Raw genomic sequence first — 23,627 nt, 5'->3', positions numbered from 1 at the left:
GATACAGGTGGGAAGTCTAGGAAAACAAAACCTGTTGTCAGTATTATCCTTACTTATCCCATACATCTTGTATCTTGTTGGGGAAATCTTCCCCAGAGAGAAAAAAATAATCAAGACATGCCACATTGCTTTCTTCTCTCCTGCTCCTCTCCTTTTCACCTCCTGAAGATCAAAAGCAGAGGCAAGCTTTTTAATGTACTTCCCTAGCACCACTCTCTTTCCAGATCCCAAACAATGCTTAAAAAAAAAAAAAAAAAAAAAAAAAAAAAAAAAAAAAACCTCTGAAGCAAAGCCATCCAAGCTCTGTTATAAATATGGTGAAAGGGGGAGGGAGAAATTAATCCAGTCTCCTCATAAACAAAAGCCTAGCCTGCCTATTTCTGCTATTTTTGAAATGCACCCGATGCAAATGCCTTGATATTTCTCTTGACATCCCTTCTCATCTTTCCCAGGGAGGTGGGGAGTCTGAGCCTATGAGAGTCAAACGTTTTGCACAAGAGGAAGGCACATTCACTTGCTTTAACTGCCACCCCAGTTTCACATGCATAGCAGCCTGTCATGTTTACTTATCATCACTGGTCACAGGAACCCACATTCTGCTTCCATCAACAATATTTACATAAACGGCAAAATATGTTAGTCAGATTTAAGCAATTCATCGCAGAGGACAATCCATTCACCTTTATTCCTAAATCCATGGGGTTGAAATTGAGTTTTCCCAGTACAGTGCTCTTCCTGACTTTCTAGCTGATTTGACATTTTGTGTATCACATTTTCTTCTCAGACACAGAAGTGAGAAAAATTTAAAATATGGAAAAAATCTTTAAAAAGGGAATGCAAATGGAATCATGTTGAACCCCTGACATTCTCAACCAATTCAGTGCTTCCAGATCAAATAGTTGTCTTGGCCATATCACTTTACAGGTCCTAAATAATTATGGGAAGTATGACCATCTGTCTTTGAACCTACTACTACCCTAAACATTCTGTTTATAATAGCCCATCTAATCCTTATGACAGTCATATGAGGAACATCCTCATTTTAGAGATAACAAAAATGAGGCAAAGAGTAATTAAATAACCAGCTCAAAATCCAAGTCGAATTTTTTTGTTATTATAAGAGGGATTTACATAATTGTTATAAATAATTCAGGAGGGGGGGTCTCAAGAAGCTTCCTAAAACAGACAAATATCTGTTGACTAACAATCTTTTGTCCTTTTGGATGTTTTTTCTAAAAATAGAAGTATAATTTCCATAGTCTATGCATTAGAAAAAAAATAGAAGAGGAAAAAATTCCAATGGCTACTCCAGGATTTCAGGCAGGAATGATAGAAGTGGTGAGCATACCCAAAGCTCAAACCAGGAAAGCCAAATCCCCATCACTAGAGTTTAAACTCTCCCAGAATCAAGACCAGGCAGAAGAAATCGGTAAGTCAAGTTATCCATTCACCAGAAATTCCAGGCATTCTATGTACACAAGGCAGGCATCAAAAATCCTTTCCTTGCATTTGAAGAGTTTATAATCTGGTGGGAAACAGACCAGTGCAGAAATTAACTCACACAGCATAGAATGTGAAGTGCTTCCTTCTACCTGCAGCTCCTTCCTTCCCACCTGTTCTCTGCCTGCCTACAACCCATCCTTTAAGACACAGCTTGGGTTTTCTCTCCCCAAGAAGCCCCCCTTGCCACACATCCCCACGTTGGATGCAGTGCCCTTCCTCCACCTACATTACCAAAGTAGGTTGACAATGTGAGGGATGAGATGATTTGAATTTATCTGGTTAAGACACATTCTTTAAGCAAAATGTAAATAAAGTACAAATGCTTTTCAAGTGCATGGTTTTATATGTGTTGCCTCTAAATCTTCATAAGTAGAGACAGTTTATTTAAAGATCATTAACTCCCAGAATATATAAGGCATCATTTAGATTCAAACATCTCTCCTTTCAGATGACTAGAAACATCACTTTGACCACAGCTTATATACAGAAATCCTGCTGTGGGTGGTAGTGCCTCTCACACGCTGGTAATCTTAGGGTTGATAATCTTAGAATATGATAACTTTAGGATTATTCCAACTATGTTAGTCATCTTTTGTTGCTATAATAAATTCCCAAGATAATCAATTATAAATAGAAAAGGCGTGTTTTGGCTTATGGGTTTGGGAGGTTTTAGTCTATGACCCATGGCTCTGGGCCCTTGGCAATGTTTCCAGCACATGACAGTAACACATAATAGAACAAAACTTCTCATCTCGGATAGGAACTGAAAAGAGACAGAAAGGGAAAGACCAGCATCCCACAATCCCCTTCAAGGAACATCCCCAATGACCAACAGACCTATCATTTGGTTCCACCTCTTAAGGTTCCACCTCCAGCCCATAGTGCCAATACATGGGCCTTTGGAGCACATTCCAGATCCAAACTCTAGCAATGTAACTGATATATGTAATTGAGGGCTGGGGTGATATCTTATCTGATGACACATCATTCAAATAGGTAAAAATGATGGTGATGATAATGATGATGATAGCTATGAAAAAACTTCATTCTTCACTCTATGGACATAAGGAACAGAAATTCACAAAAATCATTAACGCTTACTATGGTTCCTAATTTTCCACCCTTAAACCCCAACCCCTCTGGGTATTTTCCTCTGTTAAAATTTTTCCATCAAGATGGGTGGGAAGTGGGCACAAAAAGAGAGTGGTTAACGGTGCACCAGGTGCAGTTGGATAGGAGGGATGATTTCTACTGTTTTATTACACAGTAGGAAAACTGTGGTTAACAACAATTGCTTATTTCAAAATAGCTAGTAGAGAGAATTTAAAATGTTCCCAGAGCAAAGAAATGATAAATGCCTTGAGGTGATAGGAACTGCAAACTACCTCGTCTGATCATTACAAATCTGATCACATTGTAATATGTTTATTGCATAACATTTCATGTGTATATGTGTATATTTTACCTGACATATTAATATATTTGTATTTTAATTGAAACATTAATTATACATGTTTATAGTATACAATGTGAAATTTCAATGTTTATAAGATAAAATATCACATTGAAATATTATACTGTATCCCATAAATATGTACAATTAAAACCTGTCTATTAAAATATATTTTAATCTATTTTATATATTACATTTTATACATTTTTCATCCATTGGCTTTGATGTTCTCTTCATCCCGCAACTAGGTAGATTGACTAAATTTCTTTCAACAATTCCTTTTTCTAGGGTCCTTGAAGTAAAAAAACTCCCTCATTTCCTACAATCCCAGGCATTTAATGTGTGCTGAAGTTGAACAAATAGATTACTGTTCTTATACTATGGGGGAGTCCTCCCCAATCATGAGTGGCCTTTATTAGAGATACTTAGCATCTTCATTGGCAATCACAGCTTTCCATTACACTTTGAGTGGAGAGCTAACCCCCATTGTCTTGGTAAGTTTTATGCTGATGTAGAATTACCAGAGAACTGGGCAATTTACAATGGACAGAAACTTATTTGGCCCATAGTTCTAGAGGCCAGGAAGTTCAAGAACAAGGACCTGAATCTGGTGAGGGTCTTCTGATTATATCATAACATGGTAGAGGGCATCACATGGAAAAAGAGAATAAGTGAGGGGCCAAACCTCTCCTTTACGAGGATCTTGCTCTCAGAATAACAAACCCACTCCTGCAATCCATTCATGAGGACAGAGCCCTCAACCTAATCACCTCTCAACACTCTCGCATTAGAGATCAAGTTTCCAACACATGAACTTTGGGAACACATTGAAACCACAGCACCCACCCTAGGCTACAAGGCCCTATTCTAGACATACTGCCTTCTCCTCTGACCCTCATAAGGGTTTAGCTTCTTCCCACCTCAGAGCCTTAGCTCTTACTACTCCTCCTGCTTACAGGAAACCAGCTGGAACGGCTTTCTTCTACAACTTCACATCTCTGTTCTTTATTGTCTGGGTCTCTGAACCCAAAGCCAATTCCTCCAAGGAATCTCTTGAAGAAAACATAAATTATAATTATAGGGCAGGTCTAACAATTCATCCTCCATAAATCCTAATGATAGGTAATGCATTTGCCTCATTCAGTTCTCTCACAGTCCTCTTTAGGCAGATACACATCTGCCAAATGGCTGCACATGTAGGTTAAAAACTCAACCTTACAATAAATATTCTAAACTCTGTGGAAAAGTTTGTACGCCTGACATTGACATTGTTATACACAATGAGTTCATCACAGCTACTATACTAGACATTATAATAAACTCAAGCCTGATCTAATGTCAGAATCCTACCACTTGAGGAAACCTAAGAATAAATTTCTTAATCCTCTTGACCCCTGGGAGGAAATAAAAATAGCTAACTTATAGAATTTACTTAAGTTATATTTTTAAGTACAAAGTTTTTAAATTAAAACCAATAACTGATATGATTATAGTTTTCAAGTGTAAAAATAATAATACCATAAAGTTACTTGCTAAATATCTACAACTCAGCTACCACGTTGCCCCAGAGTTTACGTAATCTTTTTTTGTCAGGGTTATTTTTCCTAAGAATTTGTCTGTGTGCAGTTTTCTTTGTATTCCAACAAAGTATTTTTCTATCCAGCCCACTTATGAACCTCAATTTGTGTGTCAGACTATAAGGGGCATCCCTATGCATCATTGTCTTCTAGTATATAGCAATATACTCCTGTTGTTTAGGATTATAAATTGACTCCTCTATTTTTCTTGCATACATACAAAATCTTACTTTCAAATAACATTAACTTAACAAAGTCTTGTTTTCCTGTTGTGTATACACAGTTCATGTTGAAAATATTTACTATTAAATTTTTATTAATAGAAGATACTGAATCCCAAAGATTATGTGTCAATTACCCAACCAGCTATAAATACCTAGAGTATTGGAAACATAGTTATGAGTTATCAGAAGCCAAAACTTGTAAAATGTCATTTCATTATAGCCATCCAAAGTTCATTAAAATGGGTAATTGTGGACTATCCACATATTACTCATAATGCAATTTGTGTGTTGAGATGTAGATTTTGAATATTAAGAATAAAGCTGATCAGATTTTAAAAACTGATCACACTATGTAATAGACTAACCCTATACTATCTAATATGGTAGCCACTAACCACCGGTGACTATTAAGCATGTAGAATGTGGCTAATCTAAATTTAAGTATGTTGTAAATGTAGACTTTGAAGACAGCATAAAAATGTAAAATGACTTAATAAGTTTTGTATTGATTGCAGTACAAAATAACATTGGAGATATATTGAGTTAAATAAAATATATTACCAAATTTAAAATATGCTCACATTATATTTCTATTCATCTGCACTAGTGTAGCAGTTACAAAGTGTGTGTGTGTGTGTGTGTGTGTGTGTGTGTGTGTGTCACACTGGGGACTGAACCCAGGATGCTCTCCACTGGGCTACATAACCCAGTCCTTTTATTTCTTATTTTGAGACAGGGTCTGGTTAAATTGCCCTGGCTGCCTCAAACTTGCAATCCTTGTGCCTCAGTCTACCAAACAGCTGAAATTACAGGTGTGTGTGACCAGGCCTGGCCTACAAATTCATTATTAATAATTATCTTACCCTTCATCTGCTTCTCACATGTCAACCATAAGTCAGTCCATCTCTTCCTCCCAGAGGCCTCCCCACTCCTCACACCTACATTTTTTATCTAAAGGAGGAAACAATTTCAAAACCAGCTTAAGGAAACCCTGACAGAGAAGCTAAAACAGAACGAACCCAATTCACTGCATCCTAAAGCTAAGTACCTGTACCTCACCTGGCAAACTCCCTCCTCATCTGTTATTTAGGCATTAAAAACCCTGTAGAAAAATCCAAGTTGATGTTGGGAATGTTTTCACTAAAATCAAAACCTTTTTCTCTTAGAATGTTAGTGTTTCTTTAGAGGTAAGCACAGGCAACAGCCCTCCTTTTCCATGGTTTCAGCCCTCCTTTTTCATGGTTTCAACAGCCCTCCTTTTCCATACAGTATTTTTAAACCATGGTCACCCATGGTTTAAAAATACTGTATGGAAAATATCATCAATAAACAATTCAAAATTCTTACATAACTTTAATTGTAATAAACTATTATAATTGTTCTATTCTTTTGTTATTGTTGTTAATCCCTTATTGAGCCCGATTTGTGAATTAAATCTTATCATAGGTCTGTATAAATAGAAAAAACATATTATATATTGCAGTTTCAGGAATCCACTGGAGGTCTTAAATTGTATCCCCCATGGATAAGGAGGAACCACTGTATTAAGTTTACTCTAGTTTCTAGTAAGATGAATAAACAGGGCAAATAGATGGGGAAAAATGCTACAGGGAGGCACACTAGTTGTAAATGACAATTCATAGTAAAAATAGCCACTGAATAGTAAACACAAAAGCTTGCCAAACATGGCTACCCTTGGGGCCATAAGCTAGAGGCAGTACATGGTAAAACCTTAACCACAAAGAGAACCCTAATTAGACCCAATGTAATCACTTTATGTTCACAAAATGATTTTAAATCACTAAAAAAAAAAGTTCATATAATACCTTCCTAAGGGACCTGATGTTTTTAATTGGAAATTTTCTAAACGAAATGCTTAATTTATCAAGACTACATTTTTGAACATCAGTTTTACATACCTAATTCATATCTATTGATGAAGCCAAAGAAGATATTTGCTGTTTTAAATATTTGAAATCTTCCTGGAACTATAAAACATCTAAAACAATTTAAAGGAGTGTATCTTAAATACATCTGTGTCTATAAATGCTCTTGTAGCCAATAAATTACAACCAAATACTCAATATAAACTTAAGTAGGAGATCAATCTTTAATGGCTCCTTTCTCAAGCACATTATATTGGCATATGACTTACACAAAACACAATAGCCTGTGGACATAAAAACCAGTCACAAATGTATAAAGAAAGCAAAACACACAAATAAAATTATAGAATTATTTTAGTGAAGTAAATAAAGATTGAGATGAAACTTACACCTAAAGAATTGTATATGGCATCTACTTATTGTACAGGTAGCCCTTGACGGTGAGGAAGATGCCTGAGGGGAATGTATACTTTCTATTCCTTTGTCACAAGAGCCTCTCACGTGGCTAACATTTGAGCTACATTGTGAAATACTGCCTCTAAGTTCTGTAACTAAAGCTCGTGAACTTCTTTAAATTCTTGAGGAATAGATTTGCTTACAGAAAGGGACATCTCTCCAAGATTTAAACTTTACGTTGAGATTTTGAAAATGAAGCACAGCATGATACCTATGTTTGGGGTCTGGAGTGATTTTCCACGACTGTGAAAACAACCCAAGTTAGATGATATCCAAGCAACTGGTCCCCTCAAACTGTACCAGGATAAGTCTAGAAAGTCTAACCTAATTTAAAAGGAAAAAAATACGCATCAGTAACCAGGAAACGTAAATTAAAATGAGGTTATCTTAACCCACAAAGTGACAAAGTTTAAAAGACATGAATTGGGATTTCTGTTTCTGATTATGAAGATATAAGGAGGTACCAACTAGTCCTTCCACTATAACAAAAGCTGGACAAAATATTTGAAAACAATAAATTTTCTCACACCAAACAATAGGCAATGTAGGAAAGTTATCTCTGAGAGAAAAGAAACAAATGAGAATTATGAGCACACCATCCTTCCATCTGAAAACAGTTTCTTGGCTAAGTTCAATAGAAGAGGGACCTAAACAAAAGCCTAGCAGTATTGCTAAATTAAAGAGACAGAGATCTCCATGTAGGGAGACCAAAATACTGAGGATTTATAAAGTAGAGAACTGGAGATGAACAAACTACGTAAAAACAGAAGTTACAGACATTTGTATAGAGGTCTACTTGCATCTTTGGTTAAATTTCAATCTCCGCATATATACAACATATTCCTCAAGGCCAGGGAAAGAATAATTATCAAGATACTATCCAGGGAACAATTTTCAGGGATCACACAAAGCCAGGAAATTGTTAGAGTTCCCATGAATCAGAGTAGAGAGACCTCCTTGAATACATTTGGAATCACACCTTAGCTAGGGAGCTATAAATGGATCTAAATGGAAGGCTACTCTAGACTCACTGTATTATAGCTTAAGAACTAACTGCAACTAATCTATAAGTAACTAGGTCAAAACAAAGTCCAAGACATCTAATAGAAATCAACAATATCCAGCACTCAATTTACAATGGCTAGTATTCAGTTAGAAGTCTCTTGACATGGAAATAAGTAGAAAATCTATATGAAACAGATGACCCAAAATTAGGAGAGAATTCTACAACAGACAGAGGTTTATAAGTGAAAGAAAGGTGAAATTACCACAAAAAGGACATTAAAATAGCTAAGAAGGGCTAATTCGATATGGTCAAAGATTTGGAGAAAAAAGAACATAGTAGGGAAGAAATAGGTGAGATACATGTAAGAAACAAAATTTCTAGAAAGAAAACTAGAATATCTAAAATGAAAATGACACTAGATACAATTAATTGTAGATTACACACTGCAAAGAAAATGATTTGTGAATTCGAAAACATAACCATAGAAATTATCCAAAATAAAACATGGGGAGGGGGCTGGGATTATGGCTCAGCGGTAGAGCACTCACCTAGCACATGTAAGGTCCTGGGTTGGAGCCGTAGCACCACATAAAAAATAAACAAATAAACAAACAAACAAATAAATAAATAAATAAATGTATTGTGTCCAACTACAACTAAAAAATAAATATTTTTTAAAAAACATGGGGGGAAAATATAAAATAAGTACCAAGGACCTATGAGATGATCTCAAAGGGGATCTAATGTATATATTATTGGAATTTAGGGAAAATATAAGGTGGGGGGACAGTTGATATACCTAGCCTAGTTATCTCATTAGATTAGAAGCCAGCTTGTCACAAGTTATGAAGGATTCATTTCTGTTTTCTGTAAAAATATCAGGATGTCTGTATGGCCTGGCCATTAGTTGATGTTGTAAAGCTGATTGGAATGCCTGCCCGTGCCCTGAACTCACCCAGGTCCGGTTTTCCCTGACCAGATAACTACCCTTTCCTAAACCGTAGTGACGCCTCATAAATTCTGGCCCTCCCTGGCCAGATAACGACCCTCTCTGAGTCTCTAAGATCTCCATAAATTCTGATGCCGGGGCCAGCAAAAATGTAAACTTGTGTTATGCTCCTCAGAGTGTTGTTATCTGTAACCCCCCCCCCTTTGTGTAACTTTTTGGGCTATAAAACTGGGCCACAAAGAAGCCTCGGGGCTGTCTTGTTCCCGCCATTTGGGGAGGGAAAGGCAGCCCGGCCGGTCGAAATAATAAGCTTGCTTTAATTTGATTTTAATTGGAGTCAGTGGTCTTTTCTTGCGTCCTGGTCTAACACAGTACATAAATATTTTAGAAGTAACATGGAAAAATATTTCCAGATATGAGGAAAACTACAAATTCAAATGTCTACAAATACAATGAACATCTAACAGGATAAATATAAACACATTGGGCTGGGGGTGTAGCTCAGTGGTAAAGTGCTTGCCTCACACATGTGTGGTACTGGGTTCCATCCTCAGAACCACGTAAAAATAAATAAATAAAGATATTGTGTTCATCTACAACTAAAAAATATTTTTAAAAATATATAGTCACATCATATTCCAATGGGCAAAACCAGCAGTAAATAAAAGTATCTTAATAGTAACTAGAGAAGACATATTACACACTGAGGAACAAAGAGAAGCACTATATCAACTCTAGTTAGGAGGAATAAATTTTAGTGGTCTATTGCACAACATGGTGAATATAGTTAATAATGATGTGTTGGCCAGGAGAAGTGGCACACACCTGTAATCCCAGGCAGGAGGATCTCAAGTTCAAAGCCAACCTCAACAAAAGCTAGGCGCTAAGCAATTCAGTGAGACCCTGTCTCTTATGAAATACAAAATAGGGTTGTGGATGTGGCTCAGTGGTCCAGTGCCCCTGAGTTCAATCCTAGGTACCAAAAAAATAAAAAGGCGGGGGTGGGGGTGGGGGAATGAACTGTATCAGGGGAACTGCATTCCAAAAGCCCTGGGGCTTACAGTTGGACTAAGTAAATGAATGGGAGGAGGACTCTGTGATAGGGTGGAGTTAACATCAGGGATCCGGACTCCAGGATAGCTCTCAGCTCTTGCCACCAGCCACTGCAGCTGGGGAAAGGAGATACAGTGAGCTAAAAACAGGGAAAGCACATGGAGGTAGATATTGCAGATCTTTCAAGTAAGCTCAAAGAGGTGGAAAAAGAGCGACTAAAAGCTGTATAGTATGGTTTACAGCTACTAGAGAACCCAGATGAATTGCAAAATCAATTAGATAAATGTCATAATGAAATGATGATCATGAGTGAGAATTATGAACAAGAAAAATAAACTCTTCAGAGAGAAGTTGAGCTCAAGAGTCACGTTAGAAAGTTTGAGCGATGACTGTGAAGCTATTGAACAACAACAAAACATCCAGCTAGGACAATTAGAAGAGCAGCTAAGCGGAAGCCATGGACAGGAAGTGAAGGAACTAGAAAACAAGAAAGGAAAACTGAAAGCAGAGTTAGATGAAGCAAAGCTTAGTGAAAAGCAGTTGAAGCACAAAGTAGACCACCAGAAGGAACTCCTCTCTCACAAATGAGAGCAGGAGAAAGAAGCCGTTTCTTACTATAAAGCCTTAGAGAAAGCTCATGGACCAAATCAAGATCTCTAGGTGCAGTTGGGCCAGGCCCTTCAGCAAGCCTTGGATCCCAATAGTAAGGGCAACTTTCTGTTTGCAGAGTTAGAAGACGGAAGGGCAGCAATGGAACACCAGCCTTATCAGTATGAAAGTCAAGTATCAGTCACTAAAGAAAGCAAAATTAATTTAAGAGAGACCAAATGCAAAGAATGAAGTTACAGATTGCTACAGATGAAAAACCTCAAACTGAAAGTGAGCCGCAGGAACAGTTGTTTGCCATGCTGGAGCAGAAGAATGATGAAACAAAACATCTTTTAGGTGAAATTAAAAATCTGGAGAAATTTATGAGTTTATAGGAAAATATGGATTCAAAGCCTTCAGCCCCCTCTGGTGCTCTGAAAGATAACACCTATTAGTACAGCTTGACTTCAGCAAAACTGGAGAACTTAGACCAAGAAAATGAAAGCAACAAAGGTGAACTGTCCATACAGGGATTGAAAGCGGACTCTGGATATTAAGTATTAAGTATCAGTGTTCTCTTTACAAATATACGGCTCTGAAGGTAGGTTAAAGTGTTCACTTGAAAAAATCTTTTTGCAAATGAAAGATGCCTTCACCTTCACCTTTACCAGTGACCATATGAAACTAAGAGCTGAGCTAGATGAATTAAAGCTGAAATAAGAACCCGAAGAGAAAACTGCAGTGCCTGTCCTCAAAAACAGGCGGAAGGTGCTACCTCTGGATGTAACCACCCCTGAGATGAATGTGCCCGCCATGCTGTCAGGGAAGGAATTTGTACATTCGCATCCCAGAAGGAGAAGACACAGCCCTGTCCTAACCATTCAGAAGGTGACTTGCAGTTAGAAAAATCAGCATCTGCAAACACTCCTGTGATCCCTGTCTCCTCACAAAAACTCTGCCCATAGATATGCAGCCAAAGACGAAATGTGTGAAGCTCGCAGCGACCCCAGCTGACATTTAGAAGCCTTAAGTGAAAATAGCTGAACAGCCCAGCTCTCTCAGGTTAGGGGCTGGAGTCAAGGTTTCAAACAGATGTTAATGAAGGGAAAGAACCTGCAAGCAAATTGGAAAAGGGACCTTGTAAGAAATCACACCCTATTCTGTGTGTGTCTTCCAAATCCACTCCAGAGACCCAGTGTCCCGAGCAATAATGACTTCTCTCTGATCAGGGAGGTCCTACTTAGCACAAGGTCACTGAGGCACTTAGTGAAGAGGAGAAGTGGTGCCACCTTGCAGAATCTGGCTGTACTCATTGTGTCAAGGCGTTTCCATGCTTCTTCAACCAGGCTTCCAAATTTTGGTTGTGAGTCTAACCTGGAGAGTTTCTTTTTTTTATTTTTTATTTATTTTTTTTTTATTGGTTGTTCAAAACCTTACACGGCTCTTGACATATCATATTTCAGACATTAGTTTCAAGTGAGTTATGAACTCCCATTTTTACCCCAAATACAGATTGCAGAATCACATCAGTTACACATTCACCTTTTTACATAATGCCCTATTAGTAACTGTTGTATTCTGCTACCTTTCCTATCCTCTACTATCCCCCCTCCCCTCCCCTCCCATCTTCTCTCTCTACCCCATCTACTGTCATTCATTTCTCTCCTTGTTTTTTCTTCCAATTCCCCTCACAACCTCTTTTATGTAGTTTTTTTTTTTTAACAATGAGGGTCTCTTTCCATTTCCCTGCAATTCCCCTTTTCTCTCTCTTTCCCTCCCATCTAGTGTCTCTGTTTAATATCAATCTTTTCTTCCTGCTCTTTCTCCCTGCTCTATTCTTAGTTGCTCTCATTATATCAAAGAAGACATTTGGTATTTGTTTTTTAGGGATTGGCTGGCTTCACTAAGAATAATCTGCTCTAGTGCCATCCATTTCCCTGCAAATTCCATGAATTTGTCATTTTTTAGAGCTGCGTAATACTCCATGGTGTATAACTGCCACATTTTTTTAATCCATTCATCCATTGAAGGGCATCTGGGTTGGTTCCACAGTCTAGCTATTGTGAATTGTGCTGCTATGAACATCGATGTGGCAGTATCCCTGTAGTACGCTCTCTTAAGGTCTTCAGGGAATAGACCAAGAAGGGCAATAACTGGGTCAAATGGTGGTTCCATTCCCAGCTTTCCCAGGAATCTCCATACTGCTTTCCAAATTGGCTGAACCAATTTGCAGTCCCACCAGCAATGTACAAGAGTACCCTTCTCCCCACATCCTCACCAGCACTTGTTATTGTTTGACTTCCTGATGGCTGCCAATCTTACTGGAGTGAGATGGTATCTTAGGGTAGTTTTGATTTGCATTTCTCTGACTGCTAGAGATGGTGAGCATTTTTTCATGTATTTGTTGATTGATTGTATGTCCTCCTCTGAGAAGTGTCTGTTCAGGTCCTTGGCCCATTTGTTGATTGGGGTATTTGTTGTCTTATTGTCTAATTTTTTGAGTTCTTTGTATACTCAGGATATTAAGGCTCTGTCTGAAGTGTGAGGGGTAAAAATTTGTTCCCATGATGTAGGCTTCCGATTTACTTCTCTTATTGTTTCTCTTGCTGTGAAAAAACTTTTTAGTTTAAGTAAGTCCCATTTGTTGATTCTTGCTGTTAACTCTTGTGCTATAGGCGTCCTGTTAAGGAATTTGGAGCCTGATCCCACAATATGTAGATCGTAGCCAACTTTTTCTTCTATCATAAGCAGAGTCTCTGATTTGATATCTAGGTCCTTGATCCATTTTGAGCTCACTTTTGTGCATGGTGAGAGGAGGGGATTCAGTTTCATTTTGTTGCATATGGATTTCCAGTTTTCCCAACACCATTTGTTGAAGATGCTATCCTTCCTCCATTGCATGCTTTTAGCCCCTTTATCAAATATAAGATAGTTGTAACTTTGTGGATTAGTCTCTGTATCCTCTATTCTGTACCATTGGTCCACCCGCCTGTTTTGGTACCAGTACCATGCTGTTTTTGCTACTATTGCTCTGTAGTATAGTTTGAAATCTGGTATTGCTATACCACCTGATTCACACTTCCTGCTCAGAATTGCTTTTGCTATTCTGGGTCTTTTATTATTCCATATGAATTTCATGATTGCTTTATCTATTTCTACAAGCAATGCCATTGGGATTTTGATTGGCATTGCATTAAACCTATAGAGGACTTTTGGTAATATTGCCATTTTGATGATGTTAGTTCAGCATCCCTTTATGTTCAAAACATTAGAAAAACTAGGGATAACAGGAACTTACCTTGATATTGTGAAAGCTATCTACGCTAAGCCCCAGGCTAACATCATTCTGAATGGAGAAAAATTGGAGGCATTCCCTCTAAAATCTGGAACAAGACAGGGATGCCCTCTCTCACCACTTCTATTCAATATAGTTCTCAAAACACTGGCCAGAGCAATTAGACAAACGAAAGAAATTAAAGGCATAAAAATTGGAAAAGATGAACTTAAATTATCACTATTTGCAGATGACATGATTCTATACATAGAAGACCCAAAAGGGTCTACAAAAAAACTACTAGAACTAATAAATGAATTCGGCAAAGTGGCAGGTTATAAAATCAACACGCACAAATCAAAGGCATTTCTGTATATCAGCGACAAAACTTCTGAAACGGAAGTGAGGAAAAACACTCCATTCACAATATCCTCAAAAAAAATAAAATACTTGGGAATCAACCTAACAAAAGAGGTGAAAGATTTATACAATGAAAACTACAGAACCCTAAAAAGAGAAGTAGAAGAAGATCTTAGAAGATGGAAAGATATACCCTGGAGAGTTTCTTAAGTGATGACTCTTCCTGGTCCTTCTGAGTCACACTGAATAAAGTGTTAACAGAAGGAAGACTATACTTGATTTAGATCTATATGCCATGTAGTGCCTGGATTTTTTTCAAGTGAACACTTTAACCTACCTTCAGAGCCATATATTTGTAAAGAGAATACTGAAGTCATTTACTATTATATTTTCCTACGTGATCTTTTTATGAACTTAGTTTTTCACTATATTGTAAAAACAGGAAATTTGATTTGAAAATATATATTGTTACAGATTTTGTCAGTTGTGAAAGCACCTATATTCATCTTTGTATTCATATTCATGACTTAGATTTTATGACTCAAACATATGAGAAATAATTTTAAAATGTAAAGTAAAATTGTAATAATTTCAAATATAAAAAAAAAACCATATCAGAATTACCAAAATCTGTTTAAGACAATGGAACAACATCTCTAACACACTGTGAAAATGCTGTCCATTTAGAATTCTATACCAGGCAATAATAATATCTTTCAAAAATTAAGGTGAAGTAAAGATTGCATTTCACACAAATGCTGACAGGAGAACTATAAGAGAAATTAATGAAAGTGCTTCAGGCTGAAGGAAAAAAATATCAGATAGAAACTCAGAGCACATACAGTCCATAAAGAATACCTACAATAGGAAATATGTAAGTAAATGAGACATTTCCTTTAAAACTTTTTAAAATTTTATTTAAAAGATAAGCTAATATAATAGTATACTTTGAAACTTATAAAGTACCTGAAAGTAAGAAGAATAGGGCAAAGAATAAAAGGGGAGTGAATAAAAAAGTACTATAATAAGTTTCTTATAATAGATATAAGACCCTATGTCTATTCATTAAATTGGATATACTGTATATAAAGGCACAGAGAAACAAATGAAAAGATGCACATAGGAAATCCTGGAACAACCACAAAAAAGCAAGCAGGAACAAAAACAGCAAAAGCTACAGTTAATAAACCTAGGGTGGGAAAAAAAGGACACCTAAAATATACAATTAGTTCTTTTTAAAAAACAAGAAAAAAAGAAAGGGTAAAAGGACAGACTGGATAAGTGGAAAATCAAGCATAAATGGTAACTTAAGTCCAGCCACACTAATAATGCCACATTAATAATAAACAGTCCAAATGTGCCAAATAAAAGGCAGAGACTGTCAGATTGGATTTTAAAAAGTATGACCCAAGCTATCTACAAGAAACCCACCTTAAATATAAAATATGGTCAGTTAAAAGTAAAATAAAATTATAAAACACCACACAAGCTACCAAAAGAAAGCTGGAAAATAAAGCAACATCAGAGGAGTTAAATTTTAGAATAAGAAATATTACCACAGTAAAAAGGTACATTTCATAATGATAAAGGTGTTACCAAAAGGAATTAACAACCCCAAACATTTTGGCATCCATTAACAAATACATGAAGAAAAATTAATAGATCCACAAGTAGAGATACACAAAGCCACAGCTATAATTGGAGACTTCAATACTGTTCTTCTTTCTCAGTAAGTAACACAAGGAGAAAAAAATCAATAGCAACAAACAAGACATGAATACATAAAGCAACTGGATACAGCTGGACACTTACAGTACAAGCTAACCCACAAATAAAGATACATAGGCACCATTCAACAAGTTAAACCTGTATTGCACAACTCTGTCTTCTATATCATATAAGTCCGAATGCATTTAAAAGGATTGAAATGATGTAAAATATATTCTCTGACTACAATTAGAAATCAATTAAGGAAAGCTTTTTTGAAAATCCAGAGACAAATGAAAATCAGACAATGCATTTCTAAACTGTAGAGTAAAAGAAGAAATCAAAAAGGAAATCAGGGAATATTTTCAACTAATAAAAAATAAATAAAGAACCTGCAAGCAAATTGGAAAAGGAACCTTGTAAGAAATCACACTTTAATCAGCACCACACCAAATTTTGTGTGATGCTGATTAAGAGGGAAATTGATGGTTTAAATGCTTATGTTAGAAAAAAAGAAAGGTCCAAAATAAGTGAGCTTTCTTTAAAAAAAAAAAAAAACTAGAAAAGGAAGAGAAAATTAAACACAAAGTAGAGTAAAAAGTGGAAAAATAGAGATGAGAAAGAAAACCATTAAAAAGAAATGGGAGAGGGTTGAGGTTGTGGCTCAGCAGTAGAGAGCTCGCCTAGCACTTGTGAAGCCCTGGGTTCAATCCTCAGCACCACATAAAAATAAATAAATAAATAAATAAAATAAGGGTATTGTGCCCAACTACAACTAAAAAATAAATATAAAAAGAAAGAAAAGACAGACAGGTGCTGTGGCACACGTAGCAGTGGGGAGGTTAAGGCAGGAGGATTATGAGTTCAAAGCCAACTTCAGCAAAAGCTAGAGGCTAAGCAACTCAGTGAGACTCTGTCTCTAAATAAAACACAAAATAGGTCTGGGGATGTGGCTCAGTGGTTGAGTGCCCCTGAGTTCAATCCCCAGTACCCGCCCCCCACCAAAAAAAAAAAAAAAGAAAGAAAGAAAGAAAAGAAATGGGACAAACAATAGAGAAAACTAAAATAAAAATTCATTCTGTGAAAAGATCAACATTCTTTGCTTACAAATTTATATTATGAAAATCATAAGGATTTTTTCTTTTTACAATCTTGTTCATAACATACTTTTACTGTTATTATTCTGAGAGAACGCTTTCAATTATGTTTGTCTGCATGAGACCAATATGGAGCTATTTAAACTGTTATAAATGGTTATGTAGTAACCTGGGAAAATATTTGAGATATATTAGACAATCAAAGCAGGCTATAAATCATGATGCCCTTTCCTTCAGTTTTGAACTAATGTTATTTTAGGTAGATTAAATACCAGAAAGAGGTAAGGCCCACACTGGTACTGGGTAGCAAGGTATTAGGAGTGATTTCTTTTCCTTACATGCTGAATCCTCCAATTTTTCTCTTGTGACTTTTGATGCTTTTTAGATTGCAAAACTGATAATTTTAACCTGTTAGTCAAAGACCTTCAAACAGAAACTAAGCTTCAAATTTCCTTCTATAATATGCCAATTACCCCAATCTTATCATCACACATGCTATACATGAATTGATGTATCCTCCAAAAATGTACAATTTCTGTGTCAATTTTTTTAAAAAAAATTTTAGTGGTCAATAGACCTTTATTTTATTTATTAATTTATATGCGGTGCTGAAAATCAAACCCAATGCCTCACACATGCAAGGCAAGCATTCTACCACTGAGCCACAACCTCAACCCTCTGTGTCATTTTTTAATGGGAAAAAACTCTCTAAAATTCTCTCTAAAAAGTATTTTTAATAACTTTATTTTATTTATTTATTTTTATGTGGTGCTGAGGTTCCAACCTAGGGCCTTGCACGTGGCAAGAGCACTTGAGCCATAATCCCAGCCCCTAAAAAGTATTATTTTTTCAAAGAGAGAGAGAGAGAGAGAGAGAGAGAGATTTTTAATATTTATTTTTTAGTTTTCAGTGGACACACATCTTTATTTTATTTTTATGTGGTGCTGAGGATCGAACCCAGCATCCAGCGCATGCCAGGCTACCGCTTGAGCCACATCCCCAGCCCCTAAAAAAGTATTTTTTAAATACCTTTTAATTAACAAGGTAGGGTGATCTAGAAAACAAATACTGGATTAACCTAAAAAATATTTGTTTGTTACTTGTCAAAATCTAAATATGCCTGCTATTTTTAACAAGAAGGAAGGATACTGTTTAGAAAAAATAAATCAAAATTTTAGTTTGTTCAATTTTTGGAAAAGCAATTTGAAATTAACATTTTATATAACTACCTAGGAACTTTCTAACTGTCCCACTGTTCTTTAGAACCATAAAATAAAATTTATGTTATATGAACCTCTAAGATTTCTTCATAACATCTAAGAGGGAATTTTTATTATTCTTTTCTGTTTAGCAAAAACATTTGTTTGATTTTAGTCAGATTAATTTTAGATAAATTTTGCATTTGTCATGTTCTTCCCATGATATATATTTCACTCAGTGAGAAACTTCATAAAAACACCAAGTCATTCAATACTGTAGTCTCCTCAGAAGACATGAGGTTGCAGAGTGATTTATTCCATTAAGAGAAGACAGAACTCATCACCTAATGTGGTTCTGGGCTTTGGAGCCCTAGGAAACTATTTTGTTCTGACCAGTTACAGAGATGACAAATTCACTTGTTCAATGTATTTGAATGCCAACTGCAGTTAATCAAGCAATGCTCTAATTGAGGGGTGGAGACAGATGATCTGAGTAGGTACATAAAGATATTCAAGATGAATTCAGCCCTCGTTTTTTCTTGGGGTTATGAGAGTGAAAGGTGAACGATACCAATCAATGGACATTGTGTGTTGAGTCACACGTGCCACAAGAGTTACGCACAGTGCTTCGTAACTAGTACAACTGGTGTTCCCATGAGTGGGGTGTAGAAGCTAAAGACCTGCCTGGACACATGAACAAGGGAGGAAAGTGACCAAGAGGGCAGCGCAGAGGGAAGAACAGCTGCATGTACGAGGAGGGACACCCAAGTAGCAGCCACCATCATGGAACACTTCGTGCGATCTAGAGACATCTTCTCTCTTCTTCTTCTTCTTCTTCCTTCTCCTCCTTCTCTTCCTCCTCCTCCTCTTCTCTCTTTCTCCTCCTCTTCTCTCTTTTTCCTTCTCCTCCTTCTCCTCCTCCTCTTCTCTCTCTCCTCCTCCTTCCTTCTCCTTCTCTTCCCCCCTTCCCTCCCCTCCCCTTCCCTTCCCTTCCCTCCTCTTCTCTCCTCTTCTCTCTCTCTCATTTATGCAATCCCACAAGGCATGTGTTAATTTCATTCTACAGATGGGAAGCCTGTAACTTAACTGAATGGTTCAAGTTCACACCCAAGCATAGAGTGGGAGAGCTGGGATAGGAAGGCAGAATCCAAGCTCCTCATCCATCACTATCTATCTGTTACCTCACAGAATGACCATCAATGAGTTCTCATCTCCAGGCATTCACAATTTTGCTCATCAAGTTTCTTTTTTTCTTTTTTTTTTCAGAGAGAGAGAGAGAGAGAGAGAGAATTTTTTTAATATTTATTTTTCAGTTTTCAGCAGACACAACATCTTTGTTTGTATGTGGTGCTGAGGATCGAACCCGGGCTGCACGCATGCCAGGCAAGCGCGCTACCGCTTGAGCCACATCCCCAACCCCCCATCAAGTTTCTTTCCACTAATCTACACTTTTATTTTGCTGTTCCTAACTCTGCCCCATGCTCCTCCCATATCCAGCCCAGTCGTTCTCCATGAATCTCACTCATTGTTTGAGACCAGTGTGTCCTCTCTCACCTTCTATGCAGCCCCTTTAGAATTCAAATTGTCTTTTGCTTATACAGTTTTTGTTTAAGAAACAGAGTATGAGTTTATACCAGAACACGAAGATGTAGATTTTGGCTAAAATTAAAAAAATCAATGCTTAACTGAAGTCAGCATACCTCAATTCAGTCAATAAAACCAGCGTCCACTTTGTGCCAGAAATAGTGTATGCACTTAGGACAAAGATGAATAAGACAGCTGCTGCCCTTCATGGGTTCCCCCATGCAAGGGTAAAGGAGACAAGGAGACAAGAAATGTTCAAAAAGAATGTCAAGTGCTACCAGGAGCTTAGGCACTGAAGTCCATAAGGCACAGAGGGTGGCCTCCAAGCCAGTCAGAGGGGATGGCTGGCCATGGTGGCACACACCTTTAATCTCAGCAACCCCTGAGGGTAAGACAGGAAGATCACAAGTTCAAGGCCAGCCTCAGCAATTCAGCAAGGCTGTAAGCAACTCAGCAAGACCCTGACTCAAAATGAAAAGTAAAAGGGCTGGGGATGTAGTTTGGTGGTAGAGAGCCCCTATGTTCAATCCCCAATACCCAAGGGGAAAAAAAAAAGGAGGGGGATGTCCAGAAGAGATAAATGGCCAAGTCCCCTATTTTAAGAATAAAGAATGAATGTAATGGCTGCAAAATTATATTCTGGATAAAAGCAACAATGCATGTAAAGGATGCTAAGTCCTTCAGGCAATAATGAATCTGCAACATTAAGTTCTGCATGTGGCTAGAAGACAAGGTATGCATCCTGTGTGAAAGAAGATGAGGGTGACGAATAGAACATGGGAAGCAATCTAGACTGTGTAAACGATCTGAGAGTCACTGAAGAATGGGAAGGTCAAAAAGAGATGTGATCGGTCTCGCTGGCTGGATTAAAGAGAGAGAAGAGTAAAGCCTGGGGAGCCATGAGGACAATGGACAGCTTAAAACATCAATGGGGTGAGACAGGTGAGAGACGGTGCCCTACATTCTAGGTGGTGGCAGAACAGACAGAAGCAGAAAATTTTGGGGAAAAAATGTTAATTCACTGGAATCAGCAGGGCAATCCCTAGAGAGAAAAAAACAGAGTTGGGAACAATATTATGGCTTAGGGAATGAGCAAAAGATGGCAGCGCCATTAACCACAATAGAAAGGATGACATTTGGGTGGGGCTGAGGGAGAAGAGATACTGGAGAGAGAAGAGGTCTCATCTTGGGACATTTCCAGTTTGCAGTTGCCGTGAAGCCTTTGAGGAAAAGACTCAGTGTTGCATTTAGGCATTTGTATAGAGAAGCTGGGGACAGATCTGGGTTGCAGAACAACTGTGGAAAGGGTGCGTGAAGCCAGGTAGTTCAAGAGGAGCTTGCGAAACAGGGTTACAGGGCTGCCGCTGGATATGTCCTTACTCAGAGGGACATTTATATCTTTAAATGCTTGCAAAAGAACACAGATCTAAAATAAACAAGCTAACCTTTTATCTTCAGAAACTAAAGCAAGAAGAGCAAATTAAACAGGGCAGAGTGAAAAACAAAGACATGAAGGAAAACCAATGACAGAAATGGAAAACCAACAAAAACTAGCCAAATATTTGTTGGCACTCCATGTACCTGAATACTTGAATACAGGAGGAAAAGTGACTAAAAAGAAATAATAAAAAGAAGAAAAATGCTAATGGGCTAGTCTTTTATGTTCTAGTTCTTTTTATGTACCCGAACATAATAAATAAAAATAAAATATTGCCTAGGAAAACAGCTTTCCCCATCTGACTGTTCAAAAATCTCTTCATAGCAGATAATTCACTTGACAACACATTAAAAGGAGAAATATGCATTCCAGAAAGGGCACTGGCACAATTTCAAGGCAGCTTCCTTACCACGCCCCTTAAAAATAAAAAATCCACAGCTTGAGAAACTGCTTTAACATAACTCCAATGTTCAGGAGCCTCACATTTTCCAGTCTGTTACAAGAACTCAACAGGTGCTACATTCAAATATTCAATGCACTTTGATTTATAAGACTACAGCTGCTACTTGCTTTGGCTGTTGAGTTATTATATTGGGAAAACTTTATAACAAGAACTTAGAAGAAAAAGCTCACAAAGGCAGATGAGAGACATAATGCACAGCAATTTAAGAAGGAGAAAGGGGGCAAAGTTTCTACCTCAAACTTAAATGCCCTGTTAACCTCTCAAATCATTATTCCTTCCTGTAGCCAACAGACCACATTCTCTCTTAACATTGAGAAAAACACAGTTTCACTTTTAAAAAATTTTAAAACTATGTATGCGAAAGGTTGTAGAAAAAGAGGCTTATCCTTTCCTCTTATCCTTAATAAAGGAAGAATGTTTCAATTTTGCAGTTATTTAAACATGACTCTTTTTTTCTTCCACATGAGAGCATCTAATGCAATCTTATTTTATCAGGCTAATTGCTTTAACATGACTTTAAAATCATTTCAAGATAGGCAAAGTTTTCTAAAACAGGACACAAAAAGCAATAGGCTTTTTAAAAAAACTCAATAAATTTGACTTCATTAAAATTAAGAATGACTCATTATTGAAAGATGTTAGAAAAAGGACCCAGCAAATCATATACTGGCAAAAAAGATATTTGCAATGCATATATCTGAAAAAAAGGGCTTACATCCCAAATAAAGAATGCATATGAAACAATAACTCAATGTACAACTAAAATTAGCCAAAGACTTCAATAGGTATTTCACAAGAAGACACCCAACTGTCCAATCAGCAAGAAAAAGGTGTTCAACATCCCCACTCATCAGAGGAATGCACACTGAAACCAAGGAAATCTTACTACATCCCTACAATTATTACTATATTTCCTACAAGAATGGGTAGGAAGGAGGGAGGAGGGAAGGCGGGGAAGAAGCCCTCCTTATATTCACCATAATAAGTAGCAATTGCTGGTGGAATATAAATTAGTTCAACCATTTTAGAAAACGCTTTGGCAGTTTCTAAGAATCAGGTATACGTTCTATCCTATGACTGAGTTCATTCTACTTCTAGCTTTTATTCTGGACAAATTACAAATCATGTCCACAAAAATAGTCATAGAAACTTTTTTTTCATAATGACAAAACAGGGAAATAACCCAGATGTCCATCAACAGGGGAGTTGATGAACAGATGATCATCTTATCCTACAGTAGAACACCGCACGGGGGGCAGCTGGATTTCAGAGCCTGACCAAAATATATGAACAGAAAAATTCCATTTATATGAAGCCCAAAAGCAATCTATAGGTGATATAAATCAGAAGAATGATTGCATCTGTCAAGGTGGGGGTGGTGTGGGAAGGGCATGAGGGATCTCATGAGGGTGATGAAAAGAATCTAATTTTTACTTGGGTGTTATTTATACAAAAATTTGTTGACCTATGTACTTTGGATTTGTATGCTTTATTTTACGTGGGAATATCAAAATTAAAATATATTAAATTTAAAATATCCCAAATGCATCTCTCATTTTAGTGGCTGATTTTAATTATAGTATTCTATAGTATCTATCTGTATTGATTGGTCATCTACTATATGCCTGGCACACTTCTGGGCACTAGAGCTATAGCAATGGGAAAAATGGACAGAAGTCCCTGCCCTCTTGGAGCTGATGTTCCAAGGAGGAAAAAGAGACAATGAACAAAAGAAATTAATAATTTACATAGTATTTTATAAGGAGAAAAGTAAGGTAATAAAAAATTTAAAAGGAAATGGGGGTGGCAA

At 37.1% G+C, this 23,627-nt stretch overlaps 2 protein-coding genes across 3 annotated transcripts in view; one reads left to right on the top strand and one right to left on the bottom strand.

Moving 5' to 3' along the window:
• LOC113199601 (phospholipid-transporting ATPase IB) overlaps positions 1 to 23,627 on the bottom strand; it is a 630,500-nt gene that overhangs the window by 527,082 nt on the left and 79,791 nt on the right. The gene's annotated exons all lie outside the window — the stretch shown is intronic.
• On the top strand, positions 10,426 to 11,739 carry LOC113177855 (protein Spindly). Its single transcript, XM_077795273.1, is given in 8 exon segments — positions 10,426 to 10,659; positions 10,702 to 10,869; positions 10,871 to 10,906; positions 10,908 to 11,360; positions 11,362 to 11,488; positions 11,491 to 11,640; positions 11,643 to 11,710; positions 11,713 to 11,739. Coding segments are annotated over 8 exon segments (1,263 nt in total).

This window comes from Urocitellus parryii, chromosome 2 (genome assembly GCF_045843805.1).
Source record: "Urocitellus parryii isolate mUroPar1 chromosome 2, mUroPar1.hap1, whole genome shotgun sequence".
Lineage (NCBI taxonomy): Eukaryota > Metazoa > Chordata > Mammalia > Rodentia > Sciuridae > Urocitellus > Urocitellus parryii.
Note: the sequence above shows the minus strand (reverse complement) of the source record. Positions and strands in the feature narration are given on the sequence as shown.